Source organism: Phalacrocorax aristotelis, chromosome 9, assembly GCF_949628215.1.
Source record: "Phalacrocorax aristotelis chromosome 9, bGulAri2.1, whole genome shotgun sequence".
Classification (NCBI taxonomy): Eukaryota; Metazoa; Chordata; class Aves; order Suliformes; family Phalacrocoracidae; genus Phalacrocorax; species Phalacrocorax aristotelis.
In genome coordinates this window covers 12,023,868-12,048,800 of record NC_134284.1, presented here as the reverse complement: position 1 = coordinate 12,048,800, position 24,933 = coordinate 12,023,868, and the positions used below count along the sequence as shown (strand labels likewise).

Here is a 24,933-nt window from a genome sequence, read left to right as displayed (position 1 = left end):
CCAGGCTTCAGCTGCCTGTGTCTCTGTTAGCATTCATCCTGGTGCTGGGTGCCCCTGAGCTGGGTTAGCTGGTGGGGGGAGACTAGGAGCAAGCAGAGACACAGTGTGGGGCTCGGGGAGCCGCCAGAACATCACAGGCTCCCCAGGGCATTGCCTGAGTTGGGGGTGGGGTTTGAGGGAGGGATGGGCCCTGGGGTCTGTGGTGTCAACTCCGGCTACGCTGGTGCAAACCCAGATTAACTCCACTAACCAGAGTGATGCCCAGGTGCGTGTGTGGCAAATCAATAGCCCACCAGGGTCCTTATGGAGCAGGGCAGAAAAATACCTGGCTGAGCCAGCAAATGAGCCACCTGCCCCTGGGTTGCAGCCCCCAGGACGGGCTGCCTGACCCCTCAGCACTGGCTCCAGCAGCAAGAAATCCCATTTATCCTTTTCCTTTAAACTCTGCTTGCTGATGCTGGGTCTTTCGCTTGCTGGGGGAGTGGGAAGGGCTGCGTGCTGGGAAATGCAGCGAGCAGAAGATAAAGGAGAGAGTTTCTGCCTTGTTATCTAAACCAGCAGGAGAAGAAATCATGTTGGGAGGGCACGATAGAAGAAGAGCGGTGGCGATGCACAGCTCTCATTAGCAAGCCTCAGGAGCTGGTGATACCACAGGCAGCATGAGAGAGCAAGCGAGCCAGCGAGTGAGTGTGGGGGTCTCTGGACACAAATGTGAAGTACAGTTTTGCTGCAGCTAGAGGGCTTTGCTGCTGCACAGCCCCGCGCTGTGTCTGGTGTGCTGCTGCACACCCCAGCACCGGCTGGGGCTCTGCCACGCCGCTCCCCACCGCTTCCCACCGCTCGCTGCCAGCCCACGGCCAGGCCCACCACAGGGCCGCTGGACGCCCACCCAGGAGACAGGCCGCGGCGTCCCTGCAGCCGAGCCACTGCCGGCCGTGGTCATGCCTGACACTGCTGCTCCACTTCTGCTGCCGATGCTCCAACTTGGTGGGTGAGCCCTTCCTCGACACAGGTAAGGACCCGTGCACTGCTCTTGGATGGGTGCATCCCCACTTGCAGGTGGGTTGGTGGCTTTCCTGGGGGGGTCCGGGCACTTGTCCTCAGCGTCCCCAGGCTGTTCCTGTGGGATAGCAGGGGGTCCCCAGGGAAAGCTAGCCTGGCACCAAGCTTGGGTTGGCCCCAGAGGGAACAGAAAATGTGTCAGGGGCTGTAAAGCTGAAAGGCTGCAACCTGGAGAAGGCAGGACAAAATTATCTGATCAGAGGCTCGGGGGTGGGCAAAATGTAAGGATATCAGCAAAAGTTTTGGAGGCCAGGTATGTCAGAGCAACTGCAATGGCACCTTGGACCCAGACAGCCATCAGGGCTCCCTCCCTAGCAGGCAGCTCAGCCACCAGCTGAAGTTTGGGGATCGTTTTCCTTCTGCTGAGGAGCTTCAGCAGCTTCCAGGAGCCACCCTGCTGCCAGCCACCCTGGGTGCGCATCTCTGGGATGCACTGGGGCAAGGGAACTGTCCGGGGACCTCAGCCGAGATGGCTACTGTCAGTGCAATTAATTGTGCCAAGGAAATTATTTGCCTGAACTGCACTGTCTCCCTATAGCCCTGTAGATGCCCTCCGAGGTTGTGTCTGGGGGAAGAGACGCACGTTCAGGAGTTTCGAAGGGAAGCGCTTTCCATCTATGCCCAGCTCCTGTTTATAATTCCTTCTCCAAAGCTGCTGCGGGTTTCACAAAAGCTGTGCTGCTCTCCCCAGACCCACTTTACCAGGCTGCCTGCTTTGCTTCTGAAAAAAAAAAAAATCCCTTTTCCTGAGCTTGGGATCTGCCACCAGTAGAAACCTTTTTCCCAGGAGGAAGGTAACGCTATGTAAATACGAAGCATAACCAGAGGAGCGGGTTCTGAACCTGCCTGCAACACACAGGGAAAAAAAAGCCTTGGTCTCCAGGGGAAAATAGCTGGTTATTTTGTCAGCTGTCAGGAGAAGGAATTACCCAAGCCAAAATGTAGCAACTGCATTTCTCTGGCAAAAGTTTCTTGTGCCATGAAAATGGCTGGCAGAGCTAAAGCTTTGGGGAGATGAATCCGCTTCACTTTGGCTCCCTGAACCACCGTCAGAGGCAGGTAATAAACACCATTATTAAAGAATGAGTAATTTGCTGCAGCTTCAGCATGGTGAATTTGTACAGCAGATCCCTGCTTTTGCGTGGTACCTAACCCCTCCCTGCCCTCAGGCAAGCCTGCAGACCTCGCCATCGCTTGCAGAGAGGTGACCAAGCGTTTGGCAAAAACTTGTCCATTAAAATCCCCCTCTGCCACCTGCAAGCTCGGCAGAGCAAGCCCCAACGGGGGCAGCCCTGCCTGGCCTGGCAGCCTGCAGCAGAGCAGCCTGCAGGCTGTAGGGAATGGCCCCCTGGCATGGGCATGGGCACTACAGGCCCTTGTGGCTTGGCTGCCCCCTTCACGGCCCCTCTGCGTAGGATGGGATATGCTCACAACTTTCCAGGAGCATTCTTGACCTCAATGGACAGCCTGAAACTCTGCCCTTCCTGCCCCCTGCTGTTCCCACTGTGTGCCCCTCATGCCATCCCACTCCTGCCAGCATTAGGCCCCAGACATTAATACACCATGCCCCTTCTCCAAGTCTCTCTTACCCTTTCTTAGCCCTCTGTCCCATTTAATATCTGTGGTTGGAATGGCTTTCCAGCTCCCTTGCAAGCACGGTCTCTGAATCAGGCAGATTTTGGCTCTTCTCTGCCTGTTTTCTAAAGCCCTGTAGGCAAGCCTGGGACTGTCAAGCACCACTTGCAGGACACAGCTCTACTGCTGCTTTCAGGGGGTAATTTCAGGCAAGGTCTTCAGCCAGTATTTCTCTATCTGTAGAATTAAAGATGGGCAAATGATTGACTTTTCTGGCTGAAGGGCCAAGCACAGCATTAGAGAGGGGAAAAAAGACCATTATAGATTTATTCCAAATTGCCTTTCTGTTGCTGCTTTTCTGTCAAGTGAAAAATGCAGCAAAGCAGCCCAAATGCTTTTCTCAGCCTGGAAGGGAAAGCTCCACTGATCCTCAGCATTTTTCAGGTACATCACTTAAACCAGCTTCCTTTTGAAGTGAAACACTTCAGGTATCTTTTGAAAACCAGAGTCAGTCACAGAACTTGTCCCCAAGGTCTATGCCTGGAAACTCAACTGTTGGCATGAAAAATTGGCCTGGGGCACATGTGTGCCGGCTTGGAAATGTGATGCCACATGCAGCAGCCACACTGATGCTGCTTCTGAGCTGGGTGGAGGTTTCTCAGCAAATCCTCCTGGCTCTCTGGGGCCTCCAAGATGGCAGGGCAGGGTAAGACAGAGGGTGCTGGGGCTCATTGCTGCACAGCAGGGACATGCTGGGAGGGAAGCACTGTGAGCAGGATGTCCTCGCTCAGCCTGTGAGCAGACGACCAGTGCTGCTCGCCCAGAGCAGAGCCACCTCCTGCAACATGCTATGACTCTGGACAGGTACAAGTAGCAGCTTGAGACCTGTCCTGGGAAGGACTGATCTAAGTCTAGAGGTGACATGGGCAGGGAAGAGAAACAGGCTAGGAAGAGAGGGAAAGCATCTGCAGCCCAGAGGGCCCCTCAGCAAGGCATGGTTGGGACTTAACAGGGCCATGGAAAAGAAAATCTGACATGTGTTGTAGCATCTCTTTCCATATCACATGGAAGATAATCTATCAGCATCCTCTGCATGCTGCTGGGTTCCCCAGGACTGCGGGACGGACAAGAGCTGTTGGACAGGTTGGGGCACCTGCTGCCTTTCCTCTCACCATATTTCTGAAGACAGAATAAACCTCTCCTATAGCTCCTGCCAGCGTGAACTGCAGCTCCTTAACACAGAGGGCACATCTCGGCCAATGATTCAATTTCTTTGGCAATAACAAATATGAAAGAGAGGCTCAACATTTGGTTTGAATTGCACCTATTGACCTGGCTAACAATTTAACGCCTTGAAGTTTGCCTGAGTCTGCAGATGTTGGCCAGAGTGGGAAGAAAGAAATCCACTTATTCACTGGACCAGGAGATCGGCTTACTGCTTAGAAATACAGTCTGTGTTTGGAAGCATAGGGTTTGGGGAAGTAAGCTAGAAAGGTGTCATCTCCACAGCATAAGTTCATTTTTAAAGAGACAGCAGATCATTGGCAAATGAATTAAACATCTGAACTGTAGAGGAGCCTTGTGAATCCCTAGGAGAATCAAGCCGCAGTAAGCAAAGTGAAAATAGCCCTGAGCTGAAGGCAGGCAGACAGTGGATAAAATAAACAGGACGGTGGGGAAAGGAGGGTGCCGGCATGTGCTAGCCTTCAGGGTGGTTATGAATCATTTGAGTACGGATATGTTTTAAACAGAGACAAATGAGCAGTCCTTAACAGCCGCTTTACATTGCCAACTTCGATTGATAGGAGGGGGATTTGCAGAGAGATGCGAGGATGGAGTTAGGTGCTGCAGCTAAGCTGCTCTATCAGCAAGCTGCAGCTGCGAAGGGGAGGACACCTCTCTCTTCCCCTGGAGCCTGCTGCCAACCACGTGCTAAATCCCTGTCCCTGTCTTGGTCTCGACCAGTGCAGGTCTCTCACCTGGAGGAAAGCCAGGTCCTATCTGCCAGATCGCTTCTGTGGTGGGTGACAGGCCATGGCAGGGAGAGCAGACCAGGGGTACAGACTGTGGTCACGGCCCTGGGGCAGGCTGGGCTGGAGGGCTGAGGGGCACAGGGCTGGTCCTGGAGGGGAGCACGAGGCACAGGTCTGCTCCAGCACCGGGTATCGCTGCTTCCTGAGGGTGATGCTCACTCTGTGCCACAGACCCAGGCAGCCCAGTGTAGTCTGTGGGGAGGGAGCAGTGGGGGTATAGGATGCAGGGCCCCAAGGCAGCAGCAGTCGTGAAGGGGAGATGATGGGACTGGAGCAAAGCATATGGGTGAAATAGGGCAAGCTGGGAGAAGAGCATGGAGCCATCTAGGATACCCACCATGTTCAGTTCCATGCTGGGTATAAATAGTGAAGGAGAAAACCTGATGTGAAATTGAGGACTGTAACCATTAGCATAGGAAAATCAGCCACGAGCAAAATTACAATCTGCAAGCATGAGCTTCTGTGCATCTTCCAGCAGCAGTGAGAACATCCTGGTAATAAACACATCTTGGGGGACCTCTGGGAGCTCTCCTGTGGGATGCTTAGTGTCCCTTCAGACATACTGGGCAGGGAGCATGGTCTCAGCCAGGGACAGGGCTTCCTCTGTGCTGGAAACATTCATGCTTCCCAGAGCCCAGGGGTCAGTGAGTTTAGCTCCCAGTAGCTCTACAGGCACGGACATTTCTAAGTAGGCTTTCTACATCGAGGGTAGGGTGCCAATGCCCTTCTCTCCAGACAGCAGCCTTAGGGTATTTCCTTAGGGTGGTCCTGAGCTGAGGAAGAGGAGGTTAAAGCCTGTACCCAGTCTGAGCATAAGTTTCTCCACACCAGTGATTTGGATGCTGCAGTAGGCATGGGAATTCACTCTCCCCTGATCCTGGGCTGGCATTTTGTGGCTGAGATGAGCAGTCAGAGTCCAACAGCCTCCCAAGCTGTCCTCACTGGCTGATGCCTCAAAGGGCTGGAGGTGCTGAGCAACAGCCCCAGCAGCCTCCCCACGTGGGATTCATCACCCTGACCTCCACCACCTCCGAGCAATGCTGCTGGGTCCCTGAATAGGAATGTTAAGAAGCCTCCAGGGAGAGCTATCAATCAGTGTTTGTTAGCATCATGTGCCCCTTTAAAGCCCTTCACTGGGGGTTGTTGTTGAGGGTGCCGCAGGGCTGAAGTTGTTTGGGTGCAAATACAGCAGGAGCACCCCAAGGCCAAGAGGACTGCCCCAGCATGGCTGTTGGCACCTCCAGAACTTGTCCACCCCTGATCCTGTCCTGGACCATTTCCCCGGCACAACGCTGCTGGCCAGGTCACCCATTCTGCTCTGCCTCAGCTGGTTGCCCCATGGCCACGCCGCTGCCCTCCAGCACTGGGGCAGCCCCAGAAACAGTCCCCTGTGTTGCCTCCTCTTCTCCCTGATCCCACGGAGACCCCCACCCAGGACAGCCTGTGGAAAGTTCTGACAGCCACCTTATTTACTTGTTTGCGTCTCCAGCTAAAAAAATGATGCTGAGAGCGTCCAAACCTGCTAATTATACACTTAGCCACCCACACAAGCATGTGTTTTATTACCATCACCCTCCATGCTTCCTCCTTCCCCCCTTGCCAGCTCGGCGGGCCCTTTCCCGCGCTCCGCCGCACGCGGGGCGCGGCGGGGCGCAGCCGGCGGGGCCCGGGGCGGTGCGGCGGCCGGAGCGGCAGCCTGCGCTGCGTGGAGTGCCTGGGACATCTAGCGGCCACCTCTCCCAAGTGCCAGGCCCTGCCGGGGGTGGGTGCCGGGCCGGGGGTGACCGGCCCGGGCTGGGGACCACGGTGACAACGAGCCGCAAGCGCCGTGCCAGCCCCGCAGCCCCAGGAGCCACAGCGGCAGGGCGCAGGCTGTCTGCAGGCACTCCCGGTTTGAGGTCCAGTGCTACGAGCGTGTCTTTCTAGTGTTTGGAGGTGATGGAGCTCACGCTGATCCCCCGTGCTGGTGCTCACGGGCAGCGTGTTCGGCTTGCTGGCACCAGAGCTGGGAACGGGGCGGTGGGGGAGCCCACAGCCCTGCAGAGCCCCTGGCACGGCCCCTCCCAAAGCAGCCCGCCTCATCCCTGCCAGCCCCAGGGATGGATTTGCTGTTTCTTACCATTAGGAGCAACGCCTTAGCTCTGAACACAGCTGGGTCGAAACACTGCTGCAGAGAAACATTTTGTCAGGGAGAATAAAGACTCGATTTCCACCTGGAAATTGCCCAATTTGACTTGTGAACCTTGAAAAGCAGCCCATTGCATCCCAATTCTCAGAGCAATTTAGTCTCTGTTGGAGCCGGGAGCCCATTGCCTAGGCACTGGCTCTCTACCTTTCAGGAGATCAGAACATGTGCTTTATTCACTCCTTTCCAGCTCTATCAAACTGGCTGCATCAAAGATGTGAATTAGATGCTCTACATCACAAACGCCTCAGCTATCCTCCATCTAATCCATGTCCTTGGACTCTTTGTCACCTTCCTTCCCTCCTGGTCTTCACCCACTCTTTCCCCTCCAGCAGATCCACGGTCTCTTTTTTCTCCATCCTGACAGCCAGGGCCCAGCTTTCTGCTTGGTCCACATGTCACTTTGCTTCCCCTGCCCCTTGCCCACCAATTCCTTTCTCACTGCTGCCCCTACCATGCTCCTTTACTTCTCTGGGTACCACCTCTGCCTGCCCTATTGGGGCTGTCATGTCCCACCACCCTCCCCTCCTGCCCCACACCAAGAGCTCCTTCCCCCACACCACCCCACTGCCCCTTCCATCCCCCAGCCACCCTCTCACCTGATGCTCCTGCCACAGCAACATTTCCCAGGACCAGTGAAGGCTTCATTACACCCCAGGATGGAAACCCCCCCCAACTCTGCACAATGGTGCTGTGCCTGAGGCAGGAGCAGTGGTGTGGAGACAAGCACTAGCCGGAGGGCTTGCATGTTGGCTGGAGCACAACCGCTTTCTGTAGCCATGTCTGTGGGGCTGGTGAAAGCACTTTCTTCTCCCCTTGTGCCGTGCTTCACCTTGTAGGGCTCAGGGCTGGAATCTGGCAGGTATCCAAGCTGCTATGCAGGCTCCTAGGGCTGAGAGAGGGCTCAGTCCACCCCTGCCAGACACATTGTCCATGAGCCCTGACAGCCCTTTCTTCGCCCTCCTTTTCCCTCTCCAGAATGCCAGCTTCCCAGCCTGCAATGCTCTGCCTTTGCTTCTCAGCAGCCTTTGTGAGCTGGTTTTCTCATGGGCAGAATTGCAAGCTTGGATGCCCAGACACAGAGGTACTGTGCCCTGGCAGGACTTGGGCCTCTACCTACAAGTCCCAGAGAAACTCCTGAGAGCTTCCAGGAGGGCCTGGGCTCTGGAAAGGGTGCTAGCCACCTCTCCTGTACTTTCCTACTTCATCAGGAGCCCACATGCCCCAGGGCTATGGCAGCCGTACCTGGCCATGATGCTGCTTCCCATCAGCTGGGTCAGGAATAGGGGTTCACACTGTCCCCTGCCCTCGGACCAGCCAGGTCATGCAGCGCAGTGGGGCACCGCTCCCCAAGGGCACTGGCCTCCCCAGGTGCTGTCCCAAAGGGGAAAGCCTTTGGCCAGGATGGGCTAACATTCTCACCCAGGAGTCTGGGGACATGTAACACAATTGCAACCCGCTAATGAGCCCAGGAAGCAAGGCAGAGTGTTTGCTTGACAGGGCAATTAAATGATGATTGATTCCTGGAACAGCTACTTAATTCATCATTAACTGTGCTTATCATAGCCAGCATCTGTGCCAAGGGTCCCTCTGAGTACTGCACTGCTGCCAGAGGGAGCGGCCAGTGACCTGAGCACCTCTCATGTCTGTGGGAAAACTCTCAGGATGGTCCCGAGGGGACCTGGACTGCCCATGGGGACATGGTATGGAGGTGAGATCCATGAAGCACAAAGCTAAATTTGCTACCTCTTTCTTTTCATGCCTTATTTTGGTTCCTTTTATCCAGTACTTGCCTTGAGAAGCAGAGTACACAGCGCAGTTGTGCGTTTTCCACTCTGTTGCGGATGGCTGCAACTGGCCTAGGGAGCATGGGGTGCCCTGCCCTGCCAGGGGGGAGGCAGTTCATTAGGGAGCCAGCAGCCGTTAGTCTTGGCAGTAGGGCTGCAGCAATAGTCCAGCTCAGTCAGGGCACAGGAGTCTGCCTCCTCCCAGGTGTGCCCTCCCCCTGGGCTCATGTTGTGCATGTGTGCTTGTATGTGTGCATCCTCCCTGTCCAACTAACAGCATCTCACCTCCATTACCTGCTGCCAGTACTGCCCAGACGAGACCCATGGGGCTGATGGATATGCACGCTATCCAGTCATGCTGGTAATGAGGATGGAGAATGGCCACTCTTTGCCAATTTTGTCTTTTACAGCTTCCTAGATTTCATCTGCTAGCTTCATGCCTCTTCCCCCAAGCCTAGTTATTACCAGGCTTACTTTATTACCAGGCTTACTTTATTAAGTCCCTGTGTGGCTAAATTCACTGTAGGAGCCAGATAATGGGGTTTTGGGACAACCGCAAGGCTTGTTTGGCTCTGCCCTTCCCTGCACATGTGCACATGGGGCTGGTCCTTGCCCTCCCTGCCATTCCCTCTTTAATACCATCTCTAGCAGTTTGATGGCCCTCATCGCCACCTGCAAATCCAGACCACTTGCCACACGCAAGCATGTGGGCTTGTGCACATGGGAGCAGTCTCTATGCAATGTGATCTTGGTGACTAGGGAATGGGAAGCACCTCTAACCCCTCTGGCACTGGGACTCTTCCCATCAGCTATCAGAGAGGGAGGTTTCAGCCTGGCTGCTTTCCAGCAGGGCTGAGCACACTGCCGAAGGCATGCTGTGATGCTGTCCCTCAGCGTCCCCTCCCCACTGGTGACAAATGCCAGGACTGCATGCTAGGGGTGCACTTGGCGGTCCCTTTGCCTATTTATGAGAAGTGCAGAGAGATCTCCTTCCACACTTTTTCCATTGCCCCTGCAGCCCTGTTACTGCCCCATCCTGCTGCCAGGGAGAGCATTGTCCCCAACTCCTGAGAGTGGAAGACAGCAAGGAAAAGAGAGCTTAGTACAGGTAAATCTTTCATAATCCCAGAAGGTACAAGACTAGCACAGATTAAAATCTTCTAGCTGTAGCCCTGCCCTGTCCACATTCATACTTTGTGCAGTGCAGCAGCCTCCAAGGTCTCAGCCCTGCTTTAGGGAGAGCTCCAGGGCAGTTTGAGAGACCAGAGAAGTTTGGGCTGTCCCTGCTTCCCTGGGGCAAGTCCTTCAGCCCTGCCCAGCCTACATTCACAGAGACTTCCCCATGCTTCAGCAGTATTTTCCTGATGTTTCTTTTGCTTTCCACAGTTACTCTTCCGAAGTGTGTTCACCCTGGAATATTTGTTACTGGCAAGTCCTCCCTGCCTCTTCCCCCAGCCGAGGTCAGCCAGCCATGTCCCACCAGCTGGACCCTTTAGCATCCTTTGGGATGCCCAAAGTCAGCAGAGTTTGTGTCCAGCAGCAGCCCAGCTGCATAGATACACTCTTCCTACCCTGGTCTGTGATACCGGCTGCCTCCCAAGCTGTCTTTTAGGTTTCTAGTCCCTCCCAGCTCCTTTCTCTCCTTTCCCCAGCCATGCTCTGAGTGTTTCCCAGAGCTCACTGCTGTGAACATATGGCTTTGCTGCACAGCCCTCCCCCTCCTCTAACCCACTGCTGAAGACCTGAAGTGAGCAGAGCAGCAACCTCCATGCAGGCAGCGCTTACTGCCCGGTGGCCAGCAGCCTGTCTGCAGCCCATCTGCTGGCATTTCTCAGCATATTTGGACCCAGCTCCCTCTGGCAGCTCCCAGCGAGATCCCATCCCTCCCTACCCTAGCTTGCTGCCAGAAACATTTCTTGAGTTGGGGCATGGATGCCCTCCTGAAACTGTTGTCTTTCTCTTGCTAGAGCTGGGCTTCTGCTCCTGCTTGGGCTGCTGCTCTCAAATGACACTCAGTGACTGGTCTCTCCTTACTGTTTCATTGAAAAGCAAGATATTTTACTGGAAATATAATTTGCATGTTGAGGTAAGCAAAGAATGGGTTCATGCTTTCCTTGCCTGAAAACCAGGATGAAGCTTTGTGTTTCTCTGGGTCTGTGCAGGAAATAAAACTGTCTGTGCTACAGATATGCATCTCCCTTAAATATTTTGAAAATACTTAACGGCCATCTGCCACACAAGCCATTACAGGCTTTACTGGTAAGGTGGGAGACTGCAGAAAGCAGAAGATGGTTTGGGGGAGGGAGAAGTGGGGAGCATTCACCAAAACATGCGGAGTTTTAGCAGCATGGGAGTGCTTTTGAATGACTCCATTTTCCTGAGCAGCTTTCTAAAATGTGATGACCACTGCCAGAACAAAGCCCATCAACAGGGCCATTTAAAACCAGGTACGGCACTCAAACCTGTGTGGTATGGCAGTTCGGCCAAGGAGACGGGACTACTTGGGTTTTTGAATCTCCGGACTCTTCAACTCCAACTTCTTTATTTATATTTTCTTCCTGAGGACAGATTTAAACCCAAGGTGATGTGCTTTCTATCAGAAAACCTAGTGTACCTCAGGGAACCCTAGAGCAGGTGGAAGCGTGGCTCTGCTGCACAGCATCCTGCAGAGGAGGCAGTGATGGAGGTCTCTAAGGAGGACAGGAACATTTGGGGTTGCAAGGCAATAAGGTGGCACGGTGTAGGAGCTGGGAACATGCTAAAGAGCAGCTGTAAAACATGGGGCTCGGTACTGAAGAGTGCAAAGTAATTGTTTCTCTCTCCTGGGGAACACTGATATTTCACTACACATTTTCTTTGTGCCAAGATGGGTTGGGAAGCCAAAATAGCAAATGTTCCTCCGAAGAAAAGGGATTGAAATATTTCATCTCAGAAATTCTAATGAAAAACAAACAAACAAAAAAAGGCAGCACAAGATTTTAGCACTCTGGATTGGAGGAAGGGGGAGGGGGTGATTTTTCCCGAGGAAGAAACCCGTGTTGACATTTGTAGCTGAGGATCCCATTTGGACTCGGCATTTTCTGAAACCGGTGGCCCAGAGCCAGGGCTGCGCAGCTGCCAGCTGTACCCAGGGGTGCAGCTGGTTTAAACAGAGGTTTGATGTGGTGTGTCGTTTACTTAAATTTTTGTAATTTCAGTGCGGACCAAGCCCTGTGGTGTCTCCCCTTTAACTTCCACACACCTCCATTCCTCTGCACAGCCAGCTGAACATCTGGCACTCCCCACCCCAGCCCAAACACCACCTCCGTGTCCTTTCAACAGCCTCCTGGCTTCCCTCAATGTCCAGCTACTCTTGCCCAGCCCCAGCTCAGCCTTGAAAGAGCCCTAGAAAACCTCCCAGCTACCTGAAAGACAGTTAGGTGCATGTGTAATGACCAGAGGGTTGTAATTCACCATGTGACCCTCCGCTTTGGGAAGACAGGAAGGCCCCTCAAGTGGCTGTCAGCATCTTATCTGATTCTGTGCTCTCTGTTAGGCTTTGTCACAGCATACATTATGAACCAGCAGAAAAGATGCAGTAGGTCCTTTCCTGTCAGGCTGCACGTGGCCATCTCAAGATGCATTATAGATAAAGCAAATCCTCATCTTGATCCAGCCTGAATCAGATCATCTTGTTGCAGGGCTGCATACTTATTTTACTACCAGCTGGGGAGAGATGAAGAGATGCTCAGTTTGCCGAGAAAGCATTCAAGCCGTGGAGAGCGGGGGAGGGCGCCTGTTTTCTCCAGCATTGCCAAATCTTTCTGTTCCCACTAGCCTTGTCTTGACATCGGCTCCGCATGGGCGTGAGGCTTTTCTGCTCCCTTGCCTTGCTGAAATAACAGCCTCCTCCCTCCCACTTTCTCTGCTCCCACAGGATTTCTTCCCCCCACCACCACCAGCAGCATGGAGAGTGTGCGTGAGCTCCAAAACCCGCTCTTGGCCAAGGCCAACGGGCACCTTCACAGCAGCTATTCTTACCACCAGCATCACAGCCAGGACTACCCCAGTCATCACTGCCAAGGGAAACTGTATTCCTACATCTTCCAAAACACTGGCGGTGCCAGGACTCACCAGCTGCTGGATGCCAGTTCCCTGCAGCTGGCTGTTGAAGCCTTGTATGGTCCCAATTTCATCCTCGTGAAGGATGAGACCACCCTCAAGGCCAAGGACAGCAAGATGGAAAGCTGCGAGACCACTTTTACGGAAAGCAAAGAGGCTCCATCTGAAGGTCCTGATGGGCATGAAGCACAGGGGTCCTGCCTGGTAGAGAGCGACATCCGCATCCAAACTGTGTCCTACGAGGTGGAGGAAGAGGAGCTCCAGGAGTATGAGGTGAGCTATGCAAGTGAGATGGCACCAAACTCCTCTGGTAACTCTGGCCATTGGCCCAAATTCTTGGTCATTTACTCTCCCTTCTTTTCCCAGACCTTCCCCCCCAGACCCTACAATCTCCTGCCTTACCAGCCTCTCCCTGTGTACCCAATATTTCTTCTTCCTCGTTATCATTTCTGCTCCCTTTTCCTCACCAAAGACCTCAGAAGGAAGTCAGCTTCCCTGAGGGAAGCCTGGCTGCATGCCTGCTGGGAGCGATGGGGAGGTGTGGCTGTCTCTGCAGGACCCCTGGGATATGGGGACACTTTGACAAGGGCAACCTTTCGCCACTGTGACACTCAAGCTAACGGGAAATAGCAATTCTTGCATAACAGCAAAATTCACATGCCTCATGGCAGCAGCCAAGAGAAAGCTAAATATATAAAGACTGGATGAATCTTGCAAAGGAAGAATGAGAGCTGGCAGAGCAGCCTTGTGCTGTGCTCTGTGCTCCACCATGGCTCCAGCAGTGGTACAGAGGTTGGGAACATCATCCAGGACCTTGAGAGGTGGGAGTGGGTCCCCAGAGCCTGCTGGAGCTGATGTCTGATGACCCAGCACAGCTTTTCTGCTTTCAGTGCCAATGGTGGGGCCTTTTCAGAGGGCAGCAGGGGTATCCCCATGTCTGCGTGCCTTCCCCACCAAGACACATCACTTCCAAGCCAGTCTGCGGCTGCCTGAGTGGTGCCCAAAGGCAGGAGGGCTGACTGCAGCTACTCTGAGCAATGTGCTCACTAAGGGGATAGGACACGTTGCCCCTGTGATGGAGGCTCCAATTCAACCGCTTTCCCTCACTTGCTAAATTAGTTTAGCAGGATATTGATCTCCTAGTCCCTAATGGGGATAAGGCACTTTGTTTAAGTTTGTTTAAGCTGACAAACAGCCAGTTCTGACAAAGCTCAAGATATTTCAGTTTAAGACTATCTATCTCCCAGGGAAATCCCAGACCCCCAGCAAGCAAGCTCAGCATTTGCTCTGGCAGGGAGCCGAGAATCCACTCTGCTCCTGAATTTGCTGAGCTACATTTTTTCTCATCAAACCAGGCTGAGGAAGCTAAAATATTTTTGAAACTCACTCCTTGAATTTGCAGGTGGGAAACATGTGAGAATATATGATGGGGCAAGGAGAGACCAGGAGCGGGGAGGAGAGGGGCTGAGATGTAGCCCACAAGGCAGCAAGGGGAGGTGGGCATGTGCTGAATCCATCTGATTTTGCAGAGTGACTCCTCCAGCGACAGCGAAAGTGAGGATCATTTCCTGATGCTTCCCCCCCGGGACCACCTGGGTTTGGCCCTTTTCTCCATGCTGTGCTGCTTCTGGCCCCTGGGGATTGCTGCCTTCTACTTCTCCCAAGGGGTAAGAGATCCCTTTGCTTGCCTGTGTGCACTGAGCACTGGAGCAAGGGCCCTGAAAGCCACAGCAGCCTTCGCAGGGGACTGGGCACCTTTCTGGCTCTAAGGCTTGTCTCTGTGCCATGCTTAGACCCCTGACAGCTGAGGCAAAGGGTGCTCCTGGCTCCTGGATGTCTCCACGCTGCTGTGGGGTTGCAAGCCCTCTGGCTTTTGTGCGGGTTACTGGAGGTCAGGTTTTTCCTTTGGGTCTTTCAGGTCTTATTTTGGGAACTGGGGCTCCCCTTGGCCCCTTGCCCAACTTCTCACCCTCTACGCAGTCTCAGGAAAATGGCATTTTCCCACCTGCCCTCCCATTCTTCAGTAGTGTGGAGGTCCAACACCATGACCCAATCCGAGGCAGCTCATGCCCAGGGAGTCAGTCTGCTCTGGAGATGCTGCTGTACCAAGAATAGATGAGGGGGGAGGCATTAAGAAGTTAAATCAAGATGATAGAAACAGCAATGGAAAAGTATATAACATGAGTACCTGGCACAGAGGCGGTGAGAGGCTGGGGAAGCTTTAACTGATTAGGACCCTGAGGCGTGGATGATTTCACATTTTTCTATGTGGCGCAGGGTAGCATGGTGCACTCTCCATGTGATGATGTACTTGGTGCAATTTAAATTTAGCTCCATTTGCTATAACTACCACTTTTGTTCACTCTCTGAAGCAAGGACCATCTCTTTATTCAGTGTCTGTGCACAGTGGGTGGCCTGATCTCCACATGGCAACTTGAACACAAATAGTAGGTAATACTAAGAGTAGCTCTGAATGTGCCCCAAGCTCTCAGGGAAGATGGAATTCACCAGCCCAGAGAGCCAACACCCATATTTGCCTCCATCACTGGCTTCATCAGCTCTTCTATGACAAATAGACTTCAACTGAAAACCCCATGCAGGCAAAATCAAATGGCAGCACAGCCAGACCAAGGGGCTATGCCATCAGCAGTCAGCTCCTTGAGACTAGTCAGTATTGTGTATATACGTATAGGGTATATTTGTATCTAGCTGGTACCATGCAGCCATCACCACTGTGCACAGACTGTTTGCCTGGGCTTACGAGGGTCCAGCTGCCTGCTCACAGCTCTGGCTGAGCGCCCACATGGCTGGGGTTTTCAGACAAACAGCCAAAGCCCACTCTTCCCTTGGAGGCAAAATTCACAGGGAAATGTGTGTAGGTGGCACTGCTGTGCTGAGCCCTTCTGGACTGACAGATGCCTTGCTGCCTGTCCCCAGCCTTCATGGGATGTAGTGGCTGTGGAGGGGGGCCTGACTCAGTAGTGGAACGACTGCACGCAAGCTCAAAGTCCGCTTTGGTACAGCTGTGAGCAATTAGCATTTCTTCTCCTTACAGACCAGCAAGGCTGTCTCCAAAGGAGATTTCCATCTGGCCAGTTCAGCTTCCCGTCGAGCTCTCTTCCTCGCTGCGCTCTCCATAACCATCGGCACAGGAGTGTACGTCGGGGTGGTGGTAGCATTGATCGCTTATCTCTCCAAAGGGGGCCACGTATAGCTGCCACCTGCATGTCAGCGCTGTCCCTGGCTGCTGGCTTTCCTGGGATCACGGTCTCCTGCGGAGCACAGGACGCCAGTGCCTGCAAGGGCTGCTTGCATGGCAGGACCCTGGCTTGGATGCCCTGCTAAGGCTCTGTCCCCTTTCAGACAAACAGTAGACCCCTGTTCTCCCCGAGGCTGTGGGGTGCCACCATCTGACAGCAGGGAACTGAGCACTGGCCTGGCTGCTGGGACCAGGAGAAGCACGTTTGCCTGGTGGAAGATGTGCAGAAGAGATGCTGAGTGTTGCTGCTGGGCTGGTGCCACCACCCCTGCTCTGGGGCCATGGCTTCCCCTCCCACCTCCGCAGCCAGCAGATCCACTGCTGGTACCCAGGCTTGGCCCATGAAGGGGGCACACAGGGAGGAGAGGGGATATGGTGCTGGGGAATTACCACTCTTTCTTCTGGGAGGCTGGGGTCCTGGTGGGCTGTCTAGACTCCTGTGATGGGGACAACATTCTCATTTCAGTGCCACGGGGTGGCATGGGGTGGCACCTGGCCCCTCAGTTGCAGCAAAGTAGGAGGATACACCATGGACACGATTGAAGGGCATGCTCTCCACATCCCTCTGCAGACAGACCCCTGATCCACAGGAGAACATCCCAGTCACTGGCCCATCGCAGGCCAGAAACAAGAAGGCAGGCAGGCTGGTGGTTGCACACCATCACTCCCATCATTGGAGCAAGCTGGCAAAAACTGCAAGGTTTTTTCCACATTAATAACGACTGTCATGATAATTGCAAGTTGGAGCCCCCGTAATGTTGGCGTCCCACAGTGCTGGGCCCTGAAAAGACTTGTAATGGCAATTTCTACCCAAGAAGCAACCTGGAAGGGGTGGGGGCCTGAAGGACTCCACTTTCAGTGCTGGGTCAGGGCCCTGCACACAAAAAGGGCTGGAAAGAAAAGGCTGATATGACACGCAGAGCCTGGGGTGGGAGTGCTGTTTGCAAGGGAGTGGATCCAGAGAGGAGGAAGACTTGGAGGGAGCCCGAGACATGGGGGGTGACTCCACACACTTCTTCCCATGCCTTAGAAAGGGGTATCTCCATCCATCCAAAAGCTTTTGCTGACAAGGAAGTCCCACACTTCCCTCTTACAGCTTACATTTGCTAATTCGTATATTGTCAGCAACACGTCAAGTACTTCAGAGGTGGGTGTGAAGGCAATGACTGCCCCAAAAGGGCTGGTGTTAAAAGGCCCTGCCTCACCCCCACTCCCCAGCATCCACCTTGACCCTCAGTCATCCTGGCCATGGCTCCCCTGCTGCCTCCTTCCCCCATGTGCAGGTGGCTGCAGGCAGACTCTGGGCGCCCATCACCCCCTTCCCTGGGTTTCTGGGCAGGCTGCAGCTGGCTCTGCAAGAGGTGCAGCATGCTCCTCCACCTGAGTGACACTCAAATGTACATTTCATCCTAAAGAAGCATGTTAATGTCTGCGATTACTGTTGTACTTGAGCCATAAAAGAGAGAAGCACATCAGAGACCTGTTCAGAAGCTGGTCTGAAAGTTCCCATTACGTTTTATAACATGGAAGAGCTAATAAAAAAAAGCAGGAAAAAAGGCTCTGTTTATAAGAACATGGAGATGGCTAGAGAAGAGGTGAGCTTTGCAGGAGTGCTGTGCTCCCTTAAACCTGGACGTGTTTGTGCAGTTTCCAAAGGTAGTTATAATACAGCTGGTGTCTGGGCAACTCAGAGGGAGATGTACTGCCATGTAGATCACAGCGAGCAGCTAGCACTGGGAGTGGGATGGTGATGTAGGCTTTTTGCCATGTGTGGATGGACAAGAATTAGGGAGAGACAGATACTGAAGCATCATGTATGTTCCTGTTGCTCTGTGTGTAGTAGAAGCATAAAATAAACTGTGCTTGAAGAGGGGCAGAAGAATACAAACATCAGGAGGTAATAAGCAGGTCTTCCTTCTGATGGTAGACAGAGAGAGATGGAATTTGCAGGGAAGGACTGGAGTGTCCAGAAGAGATGAGGTGGCTTAGAGAGGAGAGATGAGGGGCACCCTCATCCAGCAGCCAAGGGATGGTTTTCATTCCCCTCTCCTGCACATGCTCAGCCTTCCTGGGCATCCAATCTTCCAAGTAACCAAGCAGGACAGGAGTGCTATTTCAGGACAGGGGATGTCTGTGCGTGCCCATACAGCAGAGGTGACCAGACCCACCAACCTCCAGCTCAGTGCCATCCCAGCTAAAGCCCTCCATACCTATCCCCCTCCCGAGCACCCCAAGACGGGAGGTGGTTGGCTTCTGGGGGCCAGGGGTGGGGTGCTCCCTGCCAATTCTGTTCCAGACAAAACCGTCTGGGCTGCTGGACCAGAATCAGCAATGAGAAACTGCATTTGCCTCTGAATTTGTAATTCTACCGGGTGGTTCCTTCCAGGGGATGCCATGGGTGGGGGGCCAGCAGCCCCCAGCCCCCTCCCTGTGGGCACCTCATCCCCCTGCACCCCAACCTGCCTCTTAGTATTTTTTTAATTGGAGATGCACGGGGAAGGACTGGGCTAAAGGGCCAACAGAATTAAAGTGTTTTCCACTAATAGCCTGAATCTCTGATGATCTTGTCAAGGGGGGGGAGGGGCTGTGCCAGAACATCCCTAAGGGGGGCATTATGCAAATGGGAAATTAGTTGGAAACAGCCTGAAGGGAAACATGTGGAAATTGAAATCCGAGGACCAGCACAGAATAACTTATTATAGACTCACAGCGTCTGCTGCAGCCGCCCCAGCAGAAGGGAAGGAAGCAAAAAGGCAACAAGGCACAGCAGTTGGGGAAGATGTAAGCTTCAGAAATTTAATTGAGCTTAAAAAAAAAAGTTAAACTAAATGCTACCAGTGGGTGTGGAAGAGGTGACTCTTCACCCCTTCCCTCCTGTCCTCCCAGAGGAGGGGTCCCTCTCCCACCCAGGACCCCCAGCTCCACAGCAGAGCTCTGTAATGGTCCTGATCCCACAGGGGATACTCAGAAATTTGGGGAGAAAGAGGAATAGCCTTGAGTTCTGGTCTGCCAATGTGTCTAGCCCGAAAAGGAGGAGGGAGCCCAGGGGGCCTGGCAGGTCGCAGCGGTGGGAGGTGATGTGTAGGGCAGAGAGTGCAGAGATGGTCCATGCCTGTGCAATGGGATGGTGGTGGAGTGGGATTCCTGATGGCTGGCAAGGGATGATTTGGGGCTTTCTGAGCTAGGGGTGGAGCTGGGTTGGTTAAATAGTGATGTCCTACAAGGGTGTACACTGCAACCTGCTGTCCTTCCCCACACGCCAGAGCTTTCTAAAAAATATCACAAGAGGTGCTGAAGAGTCCCATAATATATCAGAACAAGCCCCCCCCTTCTTCATTCATGAGTAATTAATTATCCATAATTATGACATCTATTTTGCAACTGAGTTCCTTGCCCACGGGCTGCAGGTGCCTGTCCCTGGGAATGCAGGTACAGTCTGATACCTCTAGCACAGGCACAGTCCTACAACCCCCTGGCCCCATTGCCCTCCTGCCCACTGCTCCCCAAATGCCCCTGCCCTGGCCCTGTGGCCACACCAGCACCCCCAGCCCTCACCCTGATCCAGTGACACCAAGAGACAGACAGAAAAACACCAGAAAGCCCATCACCTGCCCCTCTTCCTGTGCCTATGCCCAAACATCCCTCTCATCTCATATGCTGGACAGCTTCTGGGTTGCAAGAAGTGCCATCACCAGGTGTCCCAGATGCACCCTCTGCTGTGAGAAGACCCTGCGGACCAAGCTAGCCCCACTCCCCACACCAGCTGAACAACTCCTCCATCCCTCCCCTGCCCTGGACATGCTCCTTGCTCAGCCAGGATCTCAGGGCAGCGCTATCTGAGGTGTGCTGGGCTTTGGTTTCTTTTCCCAGCAGTGGAAAATACATCTTCCAGCTTGGGCTCTTCTTGTTACCTCCACAATGTCAAGGCGAGCACTTCCTGGTAGGTGTTTCTCTTTGGAAGCAGCTAAGGATGGGGTGGACAGAGCCTGTGACAAGGGCAGGGGTGACCTTTGAATCCTGCCTCCTTCTGGGACATGGTCAAGAAATCTGCCAAGGAAAAAAGCACCATCGCCTTGGCCACAGATCTGCTTTCCTTGGCTCTGCTTATGCCGCCTGCCCCTCAACAAGCACTGCGGCATGCCAGATGGGGCTGCTGGCTGGGGACTAGGGCTGGAGAGCAGTGATAAGGGGTGTGGGGTTGGGGCCTTACTGGTTCTCACTTCTTTTCCCACAGGGATGAAGCAAGAGGATGGAGGAGAAGGGAAAAGAAGCTGGTGCAGTCTGGGGGGGACACAAGTCCCCTGTAGGACATTGTCCGCAGCTGAAGAGATTCATTGGGGCGCTGGCCCTTCTGCATCCTCCCACCCAGCCTGCCTCCCCTTGGGGTCATCCCCAAGGCAGGCAGTGTGGAAACCACCAAGGTGGAATGTGGGGTGTCCTTCCCACTTTATTGTGGGCACCTTCACCTACCCAGGAGGACACAGCACCTTGCAGAGGCAAAGCTGCTACCTGCTCTCTGAAGGGTATGGGGTGGGATTGTGACCACTGCTGGTGGGGCAGAAATGCTTCAGTTCTCCCTCCATCTGTCCTCTGGAAGCTGGTGAGAAAAGAGAGGGAATAAAAGCAGAGTACGTCCTTCGCCTCACTTAATGACACAGTCAGTGTTTTCCCTTCACAGCAATTCAGTAAGGAAATAGCTAATTATATGAGACAGAGCAAATTTTCTATTCATGTCCAAAAAAAATTTAAAAAGCATTTAGCAGTGCATCTCTTTACCTAGCTTATCCTTTCCCCTTTGCTCCCCAAAAACAGCCTGCAGCAGAGAGAGCACAGGGAGGCACAGCCTGTGGTAATGCTATCTCTCCTGGGGCTGGCAGGAGAGGATTTTTGCAGAGAGAAGCCAATTAAGAGCCATCAAGGCATCAGCTGCTGTGAAATCAGGAGGCTCATTACCTCTCCTCTCCCTGCAGACACAGTCACCAGCTCCCTCTTCCACAGCCTCGGGTAGCCACATGTGCAGGAATGCACTGGTGAGGCTGAGCTGTCCCCACGTGGCAGGAGGACAAGTGGTCCTGAGAGGGGACAGAGAGCTAGGTGAGGACTCCTTGCTGGAGCCAAGGCAGATGCTGTCCCTATGGCCCATAGTGATCCATGGGCCTTGCTGCAATGCCACGGGAGGGGTTAGTTAGTGAAGGTGATGCACTGAAGGGTGTTAGTGTCACTCTGCACTGCTCATCTGTCCCCCCTGCAGCATAGAGTGGCTGTACCCCTGCATGGCCCCCTCCCCACTGTTCCCCTCCACATCCTCATGGTGTCCAGGCACAAGGATGTTTGGGGACCACATCTGCAGATGTACTGCTCCTCTGAGCTGACCTTAGTCTTGCCGTAGTTGGTGCCTGGGCTGTGTCTCAGAGCCAAGGGCTTTGCAAGGGAACCACAGCTGCCTTTTAGAATGTGTATCTTGAAAATGCAATTTAAATATCCTCACAAGTCATGCTTTGGAGATTCAAGACTAACAAGTGCCAGAAGCACCTGGCTTGTGTGCTTCTAGGCCAGACAGGGCCTGTGTCCCCCTGCCCCAAATGAGCAGGAGCTCCCCTTGGGCCAAGCTCTCCTGAGAGAGGAGCTGGTGCTGCCTCTCCAGCCATGCCAGAGAGCAGGATGGAACTGGGACATGGGTTCGTGTGTGGCTAGTGGAAGAGCCTCTCTTCTCCCCACAACCCACCACACTCCACATGGTGGGATTTTTTCCACCTTTTCTCAGAAAGCAAAAGAAGCCACCTTGGCCTTTGGGAAGCAGTTCACATGGCTGATTTCTGCTGATGTTTAAAATGCGCTGCTTAGGCCCCACATGTGTGGTGTTCCTTTCTGCTGCCAGCCCTCGGCCCTGGTGCCACCAAGGTCTGCCCAGCTCCTCTTCCCCACACTGTCATATCTGCTGCCTTGAAGAGGCTCAGCTGCCGGGCTGTCTCCCCAAAGGGCGCATCTTTACCACCACTGCTCCTGTGAAGGTCCCTGATTCATCTCGGCTTTTCCAGATTATTCACTTCCAAAACCACCGAGGTGTCCTGCAACTGCTCTAGTGCTAGACACAGACAACACAACCCTACTGCCTCACATTTCTGCTCAGGAGGTTTTCTGGCTGCAGGGCTGTGCTCAGTTCATTCTCATCCTTAGGAGCCTTTTTGGAGACTTCCCAGCAGAAATCCCCCAGCTCCACAAGGGCTCCTTCTTTACTTTTGGAGACATGGCACTTAACTGATTTTTAATCCATTCAGTGTTTGCTGGCTTCGTTTTTAAATCATTCTTTTTGCTTATTCAGAATGTCAGGCAGGACCAAAGCCAGAGCCTCACAGAAGTCAGAGTGCAGCCGGAGTACTGCCTTCTCCTGGCACGGGGAGCTGAGGGACAGCCCCATGGGCAAGGGATCCTTCCCACTGCACAGGCAGGCTCCCTGCCTGCCCCCTGCCCAGACTCATGCAGCTGCAGAAGTGATACGAAGGCATGACTTTATTCTCAAACATCTGAGTTTGGTGGGGGTGTCCATCCCTCTGCAGCTCACCTACTTTCCCCCAGCACTGCAGTTACTGAAGCGATGCAGGAGGAATGGGGAGAGGGGAAAGGAAGAAGCCACTGAAGGAGAAATTAAATGCAAATAAATGCACTATCTGCCAAAACACCATCCTCAAAGTAATATATCAAAGTCTCAGCGCAGGCAGTAAACTCTTGACAGTATTAGGCTAGAAAGATGGAAGTTTTTCCTTCCTGAAGTGCTTTCATATCTGAGTATTTTCTCCAAAACTTCAGCTTTTTCCAGATGTTGACTGTGCTAAATTAGCATTACACATCAGCCCACTTGTTTTCTAGAGGAAAAGCAGGGAACACTGCATTTGGACCTTGGCCAAACCGGGATGGAGCCACACTGACAGTTGGCAGGTGGGGGCTCGTTCAAGAAAGCTAAGACGGGTGTTAATAGGTTATTAACATTTTAGAAGATCAGTTGGGCTGGAGGGCAAAATCATTGAGGATCCATACGAGAATTGATCTTCCATATTTTCACTTGCAAGTCAGCATAAGAAGGAGGGGTCCCTTGGTGCCACTGAGACAAAATCGAGTCTGATTGATGATGGTTCATCCTGCAACTGCATCCTGGTGTGAGGCATGCTACGCTCCCAATTTGGGGAGAGTCGGGTGATGGGAAGCAGGAGAAGCTATTCTTCTGCCCTACAGAACACTGGGTACCTCCCACCACAGAGACTCCCCCAGGCTCTCCAGATTCCTCCCTGCCCCCAGCAGCAGCTGGCAGCCACCCACCATGCTGATGGATGCCCCAGTCACTGCTCAGCTGCTGGGCACGGTCTCCCCCAGCCTCAGAGCCACCCAAATGGCACCTGTGTTAGCACCCAGTCAGAAAACCCACCCTCCCTGCTCATTCCCTCAGCTTAGCTATGAAAAGTCATGCTTCGGGGGCGGTGCCTCTCATCCACCTTCACAGCCACTGCTGCAGCCACCACTGCCACTGAAAGCAGCTATCTCCAGCCTCCAGCACTTTGGAGACATGGGTAATCATTCTGGAGTAATTACCAGCTTACACCCTTGGAGGAGTTTGCTGGTGAAAAGTTGCTGGCAGCTAATTACTCCAATTACTTCCTGACACACAGAGCCCAGGTGCCCAGGGCTCTCTGCAGCAGCACACAGCACTGCTCAGGAGCTCCCCACTCCCCACATGCCTCCCTCCCCAGGGCACTGGATCTCCTCCTGTAGGACTGTACAGGGTATGCTGGGGTGGATGGGTGGTGGTGAGGACCCACCAGCACCAAGGACATGGAGCTAAGTGGTAGCTGAAGAGATGCCCCACCGGCTCAGCACTGCTCCTCTGGGGCTGCCCCACCACATAGCTCAGGCCCAAGGATGCTACAGGAGGACCCTAAGCCTCCCTTCCTCAAGCAGGCTGATGCCCAAGAAAGCTCAGCAGGGATTTCTAGTGCAGGTACCTCTCAGCCTAAGAGGCTGGTGGTCAATGAAACCAGACTGCCTCTGGAGCAGGACTGGGGTGCAGTAAGGACTGAGAAGTCCCAGGCATACTGACGAAAGAAAAATAAGTTACTTGCAGGCATGGGGGCACTATTATATCTCAACTCCTAACAAGGTCACTTAATTCCCCATCCTCCTGCAAAGGCCTGAGGGTAAGGCAGACAGTACTCAGACTTGCTATTAGACCCTGCCTTATGGACTGAGCTTGTAGATAAAGGACTCAAGAGGCTCTCCCCTCACAGTGGTAGGGTGCTCTGGGAAATAAGAGCAGGTAATGCAGTTATCACCACCCTCCTCAGTGGTAGCAGCTAACCCAAGACCCACTACAGCTGTCCTGCACAGCTATGCTGGCAGACATCACAGAGAAGATCACACACTAAGGAGACAAGGCTCTCTGGAGACCCCCAGCAGAGCCTGGGCAGACAGGGACCCCCACAGCCCTGCATCCCAGGGCACTAGTGAAAAACAGCTGGTGTCAACCTCTCAGTTCAGCACCAGCACTTCAAGGCAGGAGCACCTGCTAACATCTCAGACATCACCACATCTCTGCCACCACACAGAGCTGGCCCACGGCATCATCCCCAGCCTTGCATCTGACCTGGGAGGCAAGTCCTGGCCTCTCACCAAGCAGAGGACAGCCCCTGCTAGGCCTCCAGAGCACCACAAAGCAGATGGTCCCAGTCAGGACCTTGACAGGAGCAGGGATTGAGGTGCACACAGGCTCTCCCCACCCACAAGCCAGTTTCAGAAAGCAGCCAGGGAGGGGAAACACATTGCCCAGAAATCACACAAGCAAGAGTAAAAAACTGCACAGGACCAGGAGTGGAAGAGTCTTTATTGCTTTGGTTTCTTTAAGTGAGATATTTTTGCAGCAAGCCTGGATGCTCACAATGCAAA

At 53.6% G+C, this 24,933-nt stretch overlaps 1 protein-coding gene across 2 annotated transcripts; it reads left to right on the top strand.

Moving 5' to 3' along the window:
- The first annotated feature begins 927 nt into the window (after positions 1–927).
- SYNDIG1L (synapse differentiation inducing 1 like) lies at positions 928–18,585 on the top strand. 2 transcript variants are annotated; one of them, XM_075103483.1, is made up of 5 exons: positions 946–1,012; positions 10,610–10,728; positions 12,559–13,016; positions 14,273–14,410; positions 15,799–18,585. In XM_075103483.1, the coding sequence occupies exons 3-5, from the start codon at positions 12,588–12,590 to the stop codon at positions 15,955–15,957; spliced, it is 726 nt and encodes a 241-aa protein (XP_074959584.1). In that variant the 5' UTR covers positions 946–1,012; positions 10,610–10,728; positions 12,559–12,587; the 3' UTR covers positions 15,958–18,585. The 2 variants fall into 2 exon arrangements, with proteins under 2 accessions (XP_074959585.1, XP_074959584.1); XM_075103484.1 differs by lacking the exon at positions 10,610–10,728 and having other exon boundaries at positions 928–1,012.
- The last annotated feature ends 6,348 nt before the right edge of the window (positions 18,586–24,933 follow it).

Coding starts and splice junctions, on each gene's coding strand:
- SYNDIG1L (XM_075103484.1), top strand. CDS start 12,588: ATGGAGAGTGTGCGTGAGCTCCAAAACCCGCTCTTGGCCAAGGCCAAC. Junction 13,017..14,272: donor AGGAGCTCCAGGAGTATGAG/GTGAGCTATGCA, acceptor CTGATTTTGCAG/AGTGACTCCTCCAGCGACAG. Junction 14,411..15,798: donor CCTTCTACTTCTCCCAAGGG/GTAAGAGATCCC, acceptor TTCTCCTTACAG/ACCAGCAAGGCTGTCTCCAA.